Source organism: Hyposmocoma kahamanoa, unplaced genomic scaffold (assembly GCF_003589595.1).
Source record: "Hyposmocoma kahamanoa isolate Upper Pololo Valley unplaced genomic scaffold, ASM358959v1 86, whole genome shotgun sequence".
Taxonomy (NCBI): Eukaryota; Metazoa; Arthropoda; class Insecta; order Lepidoptera; family Cosmopterigidae; genus Hyposmocoma; species Hyposmocoma kahamanoa.
Genome location: NW_020654289.1, coordinates 2,824,383 through 2,837,008, shown reverse-complemented (window position 1 = coordinate 2,837,008; position 12,626 = coordinate 2,824,383). Strand labels below are relative to the sequence as shown.

At 35.9% G+C, this 12,626-nt stretch overlaps 1 protein-coding gene across 1 annotated transcript; it reads left to right on the top strand.

The window, feature by feature from the left end:
* Positions 1-381: 381 nt before the first annotated feature.
* On the top strand, positions 382-10,092 carry LOC113234759 (heterogeneous nuclear ribonucleoprotein M-like). Its single transcript, XM_026470225.1, has 10 exons — positions 382-772; positions 1,483-1,648; positions 1,966-2,086; positions 2,733-2,961; positions 3,065-3,208; positions 3,328-4,264; positions 4,394-4,473; positions 5,315-5,450; positions 6,877-6,955; positions 9,872-10,092. Exons 1-9 carry the CDS (start codon positions 386-388, stop codon positions 6,930-6,932), a joined length of 2,256 nt encoding a protein of 751 aa, XP_026326010.1. The 5' UTR covers positions 382-385; the 3' UTR covers positions 6,933-6,955; positions 9,872-10,092.
* Positions 10,093-12,626: the final 2,534 nt, after the last annotated feature.

Genomic DNA, 12,626 nt, shown 5'->3' with positions numbered 1-12,626 from the left:
CTCGTTACTTGAGAATACTCCTAGCCTAGCCATTTCTTAGGATGTCATCAATTTGATTGATCATCAGTTTGGTTAATCGGCACATTTATTTCTATGGAAGTTGCATGAAACATGGCATCAGATTCAATACACAGAAAAGTAAGCTTTCGTGACTCCTGCAGTCTTCCATTTTATATTCTTCACTAAGACTATGACTCGGGCAACTTTGGCAGCAAACAATGGTTGTCAAACGTCTCAGTGTTTACACTGAGTAGGTTGTCGTTGGCGAGCAAGTGAAGACAGCATGTCAACATACGGTGAATGCGCCATCAGGACCCATGCACATTAGTACATGAATATGACCAAACAAAAATAATTAATTGAAATTTTTATTTCAGCCCACAAAATGGAGAAAAAAGAACGAAGTAGATCCCGTTCACCAATCATGATGAAATCTGTAGACAACTCTACTACTAATGTAATAGATGCCCGAGAAGACACTGAAACTAAACACAAGGAAAATATTGTTAAACAGGAACCTCTTCATATAAAAGAAGAATCGAGCAGTTTAGATGTTCAAATAGTGGAGCTTGATCAGTCCTTAAAAGCTGAACAAATTGAAATTTATGATTCAGATGATGATGTTGATGTTGCAACATCAGAAACTTCTAATCGTGCACCTGCAAGACAATTTCATAAAACAAAACATTCACCTTGTACAATGCTTTGTATATCAAATCTACCCTCAGGCTACGGTTTAGGTAAATATAGAAAGATGATACTGCAGGCTATAGTAAGTATTACTTATATAATACTAATTTTTAAAACCCTAGTTTTTATTGGTCTTGTAATACTCAAAGGTGAATGCAGGTTGTATAATTATACTGCTTGTTTAAGGTGCTCCGCCTTATAGTGATAGGCCGCAATATAGAAGTATAGATTTTTAGGCGCTCCTTGCCAACAGAACATTGTACAACATACATGCGTCTGTTACCTGACCTGACCATAGATGTAATTTAACGTTTAAAGTCACAAAGGGGGCACATTCCATCTAGTGTAGTGTTTTCCAACTTGTTACACAATTGAATTGTGTAAAAGCCGTGGTAGATTTAACCTAACCTTATTTAAGAGAATTTAACCGGAACAAAGTACAAAAGTCAAGGGACTAAAGGTTGTATTCCAGAACTCTACTCAAAACTCAAGTCAGGACATGAGTATTGCAGTGAGCACTGAAAATCATACTCAAGTCCTTGCCATTAGGGTCATATATCCAGTGCTTCTAATCATACTCAAGTCTGCTCAAATGCTGACTTGAACATTGAGTAGAGTTCTGGAATACGACCCTGAATTTCTTAAAAGTGTGCTGACCTCAATATATCTTGCCTCTAATTACAAGACTCTGTTGAAGATAGAGTTGCTGACTGCCTAGTGGTGGATTGAACACAGTAAACAATGCAATATTTATATATTTTTGAAATGATAATGTTAATCAATTCTTTCCAGGGTAATGCAACAAAATATTCAGTATTCTTTTACGCACCTAGAGATGTAAACCGTTCGCTTATTGGTGAGATTCTTATTCAATGTGCTAATCCTGTGGAATGCAGTAATGTCTTTCGTCTCCTGCGAAAGAACTTTGAGCCACCAATCATAGTTGTCAAAGATAAAGGTCAGTCAAATATTCAACATTATTTTTTTATTCGTCTTATAAGAATAAAAACGGGTAAGACTTGAAATGTGAATACGAGTACCTCTATACGACGGCAGCGTAAACGTTACAGTGATCCACCAAAGCTTTCTCACGCTGTATAACTTCACCCACGAGGGTGGGTTGAAACCCAACGACCACTGCTTTGTGAATTAAGGTTCTTTTAGTTCTAAGGTTTTGCAAAAACAAGAATTTAACTAAAAGAGTACAGTATTTTCAAAGACACATGCATTACATAACCAATTAATTAATTTAATTATTTGACTTTGTTCTTTCAGGAAATGCAATAGCTCAAAAATTTGATTATATACCAAGGGAATTTGCACAATTCAAACTCAACCCAAATTTTAATAAAGGAACAGAGTTTACAGTGATGAGAGGCTTTTTGAATCAAGTTCAGTAAGTAATCTTTTGCCATATTAAACATACTATTATTATAATTTCTTTTTGTCCGAAGGTTTGTTCAAGGGCTTCAACTTCAGAGAGAAATAACGAAATATTTAATTTTTTATTGAATTCAATTATTTTTATGTGAAATTACTCCACTAGTTGCGTCTGGCACGGTATGCTAGAAGACGTCGGTTCGAATCCGGCCGAATCGAAGGAATTTTTTCTAAATGCTCGATCTTTGTATTAATAATTATAACAAACTATTGAAGTAATTTCACATAAAAATAATTGAACATCAATTCAATAAAAATTTAAATACAATAAATAGCGACATTTCTAGCCAGGACTGGTAGCAGCAAATGTATCTAACTGGGTGACGAAATATCATAGATTTCTCATCGAAGAAATTTTCCCGGATCGAAGGAATTTTTTCTGAGTGTTCGATCTTTGTATTAATAATTATAACAAAATATTATATATACATTTCCGAAACCCATTCTGAATTTCTTAACGTTTCACAAATGTATAGATCAATTGTATTAAATAAGTGTTTTGAAAATGTATTTTTATTTATTGCATGTAAATTTTGTTCTCAGTACAATACATGTGCGTAATAATATGCTATAAAAATGAAGGAGTGTGTTTTGTTTACTAGAATTAGAAAGTCTCAGAATGATGTGCAAAATCCTAACCCAGCATCATCTGTCATACTGGAGGATCCGTCGGGTGTCAAGCCACTATGTAACATTGATACTCTGCCAAATTTTAAACCAGTGTTTGTAAAGCCTGATCCGCCTGTAAATAACACATTTGGATTGAATATGCAGTATCTGAATAAAATAGGTGTTCGCCTTCCATTAAAAAACAGAGTTTTTGTTGAAAATGTGAGTATTCGATACAAAATTTAACAAAGGTACAAAACTTACGTGGTTAATTTTTTTTAAACGTAAAAGTGGGTGTTGCAATTTGAATTTTTTTTTTTTTCAGATGATTCCACAAATTACGGTGGAGAAAGTTCGAGAAGTATTTAGTTTAGCAGGAACTGTCAGACATGTTAAATTAACTATAGAGAACCCCACATCATTCAATAATGCAGTAGTTGAATTTGACCATCCAGTGGAAGCTGTGCAGGTCTCTAATCTATCTAATCTAATCTATTATTTCCATGTAACATTTTACACGGCACTAAAGCAAATGTAAAATATTTCTTAAATAACAGTAAAAATATCTTTAATATGTTCATATTACAGGCAATATCTATGCTAGATGGTCGTAAACTTTACAACCGAGTAATGAAAGTATGTTTCGATTCGTTGCATAATCCTAAACCACTACCTCTTGGCCTAGAATCCATTGGGCCAGGACTTGGGCCCAATGGACAGCCTCTAAGAGCCATCCATGCAACTCTAGCGGTGAAACCTATTATAGATGCGCTGCAACAAATGGGCAAATTAAGTTCCAGGCATAACCAATCTATATATAACGCAAATATGTTTAAACGTGCAGAGAACAATCCAGTCAATCAGAGTAATGTAACAAATAACATAAATGCATCGAATCAGCCGAATTATTCATTTGGTTCAAATTCTTTACAAACTGCTCCAAGCCAGAACATGCAAGCAAATCCGAATATGTGGTGTAACACCCCCAATTTAAACCCAAATACTGTCTTAGCTCAGTTCGGGTTAAATATGGAGCAAGTTATTGCAAACATGGGACAAAATATGGCACAATATATTTCGTGCATGGGGCAGAATATGCCGAGTATGGGACAAAATATTCTAAATATGGGGCAAAATATGCCAAATATGGGACAAAATAAGGTAAATATGGGACCAAATATGCCAAGTATGGGACAAAATATGACAAATATGGGTCAAAATATGCCAAATATGGGGCAAAATATACTAAATATGGGACAAAATATACCAAATATGGGACAAAATATGCCATGTATGGGACAAAATATGCCAAATCTGGGGCAAAATATGCACAACATAGATCAGAATACGCCAAACTTCAATCAGTATTCGGGTAACAACAACAATTTTGGCCCTCCAACAACTTTTAACGCTTCAAGTCCAAAGGAATCTTCTGTGGTACCTAATAATATGACAAGTTCAGTCGAATATTCTGCAGAAGGACAAAATCATCCGCCTGATTTAAGTTTCAATTCTGAGAAGCTTGGTAAGCATATGAAAAAAAAATATATTTTTCTTTCTTCTCTTAGTTTATTAACACAACAAAGATGCAAAAGAAACTGTTCATAACATTATTTTCTTAGTAATATAAATAATTTATTTCAACATTTTACAGATAAGGTACCTACAGACGATCGACAAAAACAAAAAGATAACGCCACAAAGAAAAATGCCTTTATGCTAGTGTTTTCCAATGTAAGAACTTGAAACAGTTACATAATTAGTATTAATTAGTAGAATCAGTGAATTTGTTAGGCCACATTCTGGACGATAGCGAGCGGAGGGGCGGAGGGGTCGGCACCGCGGGCGCGGCTTTGGTGCCTTGATCGAGGTTTGCATATGCCCTGCACGAGCGCAGCATACCTGTCAAGCGGTTTGATATGCGCTCGAATAGTCATGGTGTTGTCCTGTTTATTATCTACACCTATTTTTCGATCGGTGATGATTAGAGATATCGTTGGAGGAAATTATTTCAACACTTTCTGAATGACCACCAATACAGAACAGCAAACATATCCACCATAAAAATATAAATATTACTAAGCAGTTTTAGAGAAATTCTTTGAAATCGTGCTATTCGTTCATAATTATAGTCTGATTCCAATTCTTTCTTGAAATTTTCAAGAATATAGACAAAAGTTTCCACAGTCAGTCTATCGTAATCATATAACTTTTCTGGATTTTATCTTTAGTGAAAATTTCGGTGAAAGTCGCCTTTTTGCATTTTTTGTTTGTAATACGGGTTCACGTCTTCTTTTGGCGATAATAATTCATACTGAATAAAATTATTCATTAACACTGTCACACCACTGTCGTTGTTTGTAACCATAATAACATTTAAATGCTCATCTTTATGCAGTATAACTACAGTAATTAATTGAGTGAATTTTCCTAAAGTGTATAAAAAAAAAGAGTCTAAAAAAATGCCCATTCACAATTGAATTTGAATAACCCCAAAATTTACATATCGGGAAACAGTTAACGTCTTACTAAAATATTATTACACTATTTATGATAAAAATGACCTTTCTTACAGCTTCCCAATAGTGTCAACACTGAAGCTTTAAACGCTAAAATGCGAGAAGTGGGTAAAATTGTCTTTGGAGAGATGACTGGCCCAGGACGGGCCATAGTCCGATTTCAGAATTCTGCAGATGCGGAACGTTGCATCAGTATCCTTTTTTAAAAATTTTAAAATATTAATGAAGAAATTGTTGAAGATTCGGCTTGATGGATTTGCTCCGATGCCATAAAACCAATATTTAAAAAAGACACATTTAGAGTAAAGAGCACATTGAACTTAACACTGGATCATTCTTATCGCAGCAATATAGAGATGAATTTAAATCTTCAGTGTCAAACTTGACAAGTTAATATAGTTTTAAAATTAAAAAAGCATCAACACAATAAAACCGACGTCAAAAGCTCGTGGAATTACATCTATTTGCCAATTTTATTGAAATCGGTTACCGGAATGTGCGCGAAACCGGATTCATCCCCTAGTTTTCTACCCTTAGAGGTGGAATATTCTCTTCAAATATAAATGGACCAACACTGAGATATCCTCTTTCCAACAAAAAAAAAATCGTATTGAGAACCTGAAAAAATAAAAAAGCAAATAATATAAAATTAAATTTAGAGTGTAAAAGAAAGGTCTATAATAATAAATAAATAAATAATAACGCACACACTCAACATAGCCCCGCACTAGGGAAACCCTGTGTCGCGGGTGCCATGGACACACACATGGACAACCACAAATTACACCCAAACTCACGAGAGAAATAATTGTAGGCCATACAACTATTTCTCCCGGCCCGGGAATCGAACCTGGGACCTCTGCGTGGCAGTCCGGCATGGTAACCGTTCGGCCACGGAGGCAGTATAACATATTTTGAAAAGACTGTGACCTTGAAACATGAAGGTTTCATAACGACATTTTCCTTCATAGTTAGCGAGAGGTATAGCAACTAAACATTCACAAAATACGTAATTTAGAAATTGAAGTACGAGCTCCGTGTAACACCCAAACAGTACCATAGATCTTGTTGGTTGATATTATACATACGTACTTAGAATAATAACGCATAGAATGATAGTTTCATATCAAACGAACTGTCACAAGTGAGGCAAAAATCAAATTCATGTAGGCTAGTTTTAGTAGTGGGATAATTTTCGGTTTTAGTGAATATTTATATAATAATACAAGTTGAAACGCGCTACTTCCTTGTGGAATGTGATGTTAGTATCTATTTTATGTTTGTCTGACTTGTTTTTACACTCATTTACAGCACATTTCGTCATTTTTAGCTAAAATTCTGGAGCTGTTCGCGGTGCAAGTTGACCTTGAGCACTGAAGGCCCGCCCGCACGTGTAGGCCCTTTTGGCGCGCTTCAATTTGCCTCACTTAGCGTGTGCGGACTAGGTTTCTATGCGTTATTATTCTAAGCATACGTATATATGACATAAATAACATCTAAATCCCGCAATCTTGCTATCGTTGCATGTTCAAAATCGATGTTTACCTCCACAATACTCTTCAGCAACTTAGACTAGTTTAGTATTTCAAAAATGTATTTCCTTAACACTGTTATACAGAATTATTCGACCATTCCAAGGTAGACGGCCAGGTTATCCACGTAAAATATTTCTAAGAATTTAATTCCGTCTCTGCCTGGTAAGTATTCTTTTAATAAGAACTGCCAAATTTTCTTCCATCAATTCACCTTTATTTATAGTACCTATATAGAGGTGGTATTGATATGGATGATAAAAGTGAGGAGAAATCTAGTCGGACGCATTTAAGAAAGAACTGAACTTTGATAAAGTTTATATTTCAAATATGCGAAAGTCTAGTTCTGTTAACATTGTCACTGCTTGAATATTCGGTGATGAGTATTTATAAGTGGAATGGAATAGATATGTAAGATATGTTACTGCTAAATTCGGCTTGCACCGAATTTGTAATATACAAAGGCCTTTTTATATTACAAAGATGTACTAGCAGGTCATCGTATGCGTTTATGTTTGCTTAGAGGCATTATAATTGCCTAAATGATGCACTCGTCTTTGCTTACTTATGAAACAAGGAGATTTTGATATTTATATTATTGAATTTCATGACTACCGTGATATTCATATATTTTTTTGTGAAAATACTCCAATACAGTCGTATCTTTTTTGAAGATCTCTATCTTCATTCTTAAAAAGACATTTGCAAGGTTGCCAGTTTTCGTAAAATTGTAAATAGTCATGTAGCTGTTGTCGACAGATTTATCGATAGATTGTGAATGTTACGTTATAACGATTAGTAATAAAATTGCGTTATTGTATTTTTTATTAGGCAGTCGTTGTTGGTATCGAAAACAATTTTTAGTAACAACAGGCGGATTTGATTATGTATATTAAATTCAAATGAAAAACTTTATATGTCTCCTATTTGTGTTATTTGTGCACATATTCCTAAATTTAGTGTATGTATGCATATCCAAAACAAAAACAAATCTAATGAACCCGTGCCCAGGCCCATTATTCGTCCAACACACATGTTGGACGAATAATGGGCCGATGATGATTCAAATTAAACAAGATTCGCTATTTGTTTCATAAGCGTAACCAACATTTTGTCGATAGTCGATATAATATTTTTCGACTGCAATCACTAGCTATTTGCAAACGGGCAACGCTTGCGCAATGAACAATCATTTTACACCATCTTCAAACAAAGCAGACTAGTTTGTTATTATTGATACATAGATGGAACAACACAAAGCAAATTCTTTCGGTCTGACTGGGCTCGAAGCTCCATCTCACTTGATAGAAAGTGATAATGAGCTCGAGGATGTAGCATGCACACCTAAATAATGCCTATTCACTCTCGCCATGAAAAGGTCCAAGTTACAGCGTTCGGGGAACAAGTCTGCAGGCAGGGAATTCCACTCCCTAGCCGCTCGCCATATAAATGTGGAAACGAAACGCTTCGTGGAAATCCTGGGAATATACACAACAGGAGTGGAACTCCAGCCCACGTCTAATCCCTCGATGATGGAAAAGGGAAGGCGGAATAAAATTTTGCAATTCCATCACACACCCTCCGTGATATATCCTGTAGAATACCGATAAGCTGCCAACTCTACGGCGGTGTTCAAGGCTCGCCTCTACTAATTCCGAGTATTTTATAGGTATAAGAGGCTCTTAGCATGCTTGTCTATTGAATCCAAGGTGGCTAGTTGGTAGGCAGACGAGAGTAGTCCCCCAGCGTCAGAAATAATATAGATATTGCAATTAATTTAGCGACATCTACCGTCAGCTGTGAAGATTGAGTGAAGAAAGTTTCATAAGTTTCTCACGAGTGGCGCTGGTGTAAAAAGCCTTTTAAACCCAACACGAAGATCTACAACAAGCATATAGAATTCGTAACATCTGCTGACTGGTGCCGCAGTTAAGTTGATAAGTTTCCAGTCCAGTCGGATCGAGGGAATATTTCTTTGCGCTGTATCAATAACAATAACAAAGTGTTTTTGAGTTTGTAATTCGAGACGAAATGAACGTAGTTTGCTATTCGTTTTTTATGTCAAAAGCGAATCTATAGTTGTGAAGTGGTCGCAACAAAACGCTGTGATGATGTGCTGCTACTAAAGTTTTTGTATGCGGTGGTTACCGCCGCATTTACTTTGAAATTAAGATGATGAATGTTTGGAGAAAGATTTGAAAATCTGCACTATCACTACTAAATGTGCAGTAGTTAATGTGCATGTTGGTTGAATTGAAGATTTGGAAAAAGTTCAACATTGTTTCTCTAGTGGAAGAGAAATAATGTACAGAATGATGCTGCGCAAAAGTGTTGATTGTATTGGATATAAGCAACCGGTAACTACAACGCTAAAAATATTATATTTTCATACAGTTAATATGAAATCAACCAATCACCAGTTGCGACAACCGGACACAGTCGCCGGTTACGGCAGTTGATCACTGATGCTGGTTAGGCAGTCGATCACTGGCGACGGTTGCGGCTACGGCAATTGTATGAAAATAGAATATATTGTATCTATCATAAGATACACGTTTGAGCCGCTCCAAATAGTACCGTTCTGTTAGGTATTCTAATTATACAGACAAGAGTCTGAATAATTATAATACCTAACAGAACAATATAGATTTTACGATTCAAGCCCTGAACTCTCGTTCTCTCTCCGAAATCCGTCCGAAACAATTATAATGTCAAATAAGTAATACTCTACCAATTTAAAAAACGCATGATGTGAAAGAATCTCCATACTTAACATTGTTTTTTAGTTTTGTCGAAAATTACTTATTTGACAGGGTTTGTTTCGGACGGGGAGCGAGTGCAGAATTGTTGTGAATTTCTGGATTAATGTTTTTTTTGTTACAAAATGCGACAAAAAGCTTGTATATATCGAGTTGCATATTTTGTTTATATTAATTTCCAAAATAACGCTCGTTATAGACCGCGTGGAGTATAAATTGTGCGTTATTTTTATTTTAGCAACAAACATAAACAATGCAACAGCATTATGGATTTGTGACTCGATATACCTAATCAAAATATTATTTTAATTGTCTTTTACAGTACGCAGCTGCCAAAGAAGATTGAAGATTTGCTTTTTTAAGGAGTTTTATTACGGTTTAAATTTAGTTTATACTATAACGGCACCGGTATTTACATTTCTATGACATTACGTTCGGATATTTTTAATAAGATTATGCACACATAAATTGGTGAACTTAATATCGAAGTCTTACCCACTTTAAGTAGAAAGCGTATGGGAGTTTTAGTAGTAAAACATCGCAGAAATAAATACATGGTTGTGTTGAAAAATAATATAGTCTCGAAATCGGATGGGTTTCCGAGCGAGAAGATGAACCTGATTCCTAATATATCTTTCTAATTTGTGAGTTAAATCAACTTGTGAGCCAGTTGTAAATCGCAGTTATGCGCCTCGACTCGGAAGAGACTCAGGGTCGTATTCTAGAACTCAACTCAATGCTCAAGTCAGGATTTGAGTATGGTTTAAAGCACTCGAAGAGTCGTATTTCCAGTGCTTGTGTTGCCAGTGCAATCCTGACTTGAGCATTGAATAGAATTCTAGAATACGACCCGCAGTGTCCGATCGGGAGAGGCAATCAAAATCAGCTGAAACTATGTTTACCCAAAAATAACTAAATAATAGTCCACTATGTTTTTGTTGCACTCTTCGAACTGACATAAATATCCCACGCTTTCCTTTAGCATGACAGATTTCGATATCTAATGCCTTTACGATAGTCTTTATCTTGCGTTTTTCGTTTGCTTGCGTTGGCTGGGTACACGGCGTAGAAATCTGCCTTCTCGAACTGGCTGCTGCTCTGTGATTGGTTAGTAGTGCTGTCCTCCGCAAACGTTCCCTGTTGCCTGCGTGGAAATATCAGGCTTGCTAGATATCAAACTAATGCGCAGCAAGGCAAGCAAGTGACTCGTAAACAGTCCTGCCTGCCCGTACGCGCCACATTTTTGCGTATGCGCGAAGCGAGTCACGCAAACAAGCGAAAAACGCAAGTGAATGAGTTAATGAATGAATAAGTCACTGATACAAAGTATTCGAATGCAATTAAACAGGTATGAAAATACCAACGTGCATGAAACGGCGATCGGCGACTTGTTATACACGAGTACCATCCACAGGTACTAATTGTTGTTTTAATTTACTTAAAAATAAGTTTACTAATTTTACGACAATCTAATTATAGGAATAAACGCTTTTAATTCTTTTTTTATCAGACCTCAAGTTCATAGTTAATCATTATAATGCACTTTCATCGGTGTCAAGGCAGAGTGTCTATCTCTCATTTCCCGGTATCACTTTTTTTATAATAATAACGCACACACTCAACATAGCCCCGCACTAGGGAAACCCTGTGTCGCGGGTGCCATGGACACACACATACACAACCACAAATTACACCCAAACTCACGAGAGAAATAAATGCAGGTCATACAAATATTGCTCCCGACCCGGGAATGACCACGGGACCTCTGCGTAGCAGTCCAGCATGGTAACTGTTCGGCCACGGAGGCAGTTAAATTAAATATTACATTATAATGCAATTCCAAATACTATCTATGTATGCCGCTAGTATTTGTGCAACTCTGTATAACAGTTAACATTTTTCCTTCAAAAATTGTACTTAACGACATTTAGGTATAGCGCTAAATTAACCTGTGGCCTAGTCTACCCGGTCATTATTGAAAATAGGCGGTATAGTCAAAGACAATATCTTTTTCCCAATACATGCGATATAACGGCCATTTGTTCTACATACTACTATAATATATACCTAATTCCACACGCTTGCAGTCTTATTAAAGATCCGCTAACACTGGTCGGTATTATCGAAACGCGACTAATATCCTGCGAAATGTCTTAATTATTTACAATTCCCACTAAAGCCGAGTGCTCTCGGATACCGTGCGCTCGATCGTATAGGCACGGTCGAACCAATAATTCCTACAGTCGGCCAACGGACACGTCTAGACAGAGCAATTGTGCGGGGCGAGTGAGGAGCTGGTGCAAGCCCGAGCAGCTAATACACACGCTAATACAATCGGAGGTTGTGGCATTTACGTTAAATACTTCGTGTGACTGTTTTAGTGATTTGGTGAGTGGAAAATGGTACAGTCGCTTGCAATGAAATGTATACGTTCACTTATTTTCGAAAATATGTAAAAATTAGATATTTCAAAAATATGTAACCTTGTGCTGTTTTCAAAAACTTGTAATCACGACAACGTTTTAAAAATTGTATACTTTTATTTCAGAGAAAAGTAAAAAAACTACAATCAGTGAAAATTGTACTCTCCTGGTGCTTTTTTTATCGTAATTAAAGAACAATTTTTAACGTAAGAAACCTCAAAGCCATGAAGGAAAGTGATAGTTTGTAACATTATAGCGCTATCTCATGAATTTTATTATTATTTTCGATATCCATTTCAGACTCTCGCCTCTTCCATGGCCTAGAGTTAATTATTATTGTAATTCGAGATTTAATACAGACTAAACTATTATTAGTATAAATTATTATTATCAATTTTAGACTCTTGCCCTTCCCGTGGCCTATTATTAATATAATGTTGTTCAATAACTTAACCGTATGAAATGCAATAAATAAATATTTCAATTATTATTATTATTTAGATTAGATTTCTCAGCTTGTTAGCTGGTTTGAACCACATAAATAAGTGAACGTATACATTTTATTGCACGCGACTGTACATACCACATGTGAAAAAGACTGCTGTGAAGAGACTGCTTATCATCATCATCTCGCAAAATCTTAAGTTTCATCAG

Coding starts and splice junctions, on each gene's coding strand:
- LOC113234759 (XM_026470225.1), top strand. CDS start 386: ATGGAGAAAAAAGAACGAAGTAGATCCCGTTCACCAATCATGATGAAA. Junction 1,649..1,965: donor CATAGTTGTCAAAGATAAAG/GTCAGTCAAATA, acceptor TTGTTCTTTCAG/GAAATGCAATAGCTCAAAAA. Junction 2,087..2,732: donor GGCTTTTTGAATCAAGTTCA/GTAAGTAATCTT, acceptor TTTGTTTACTAG/AATTAGAAAGTCTCAGAATG.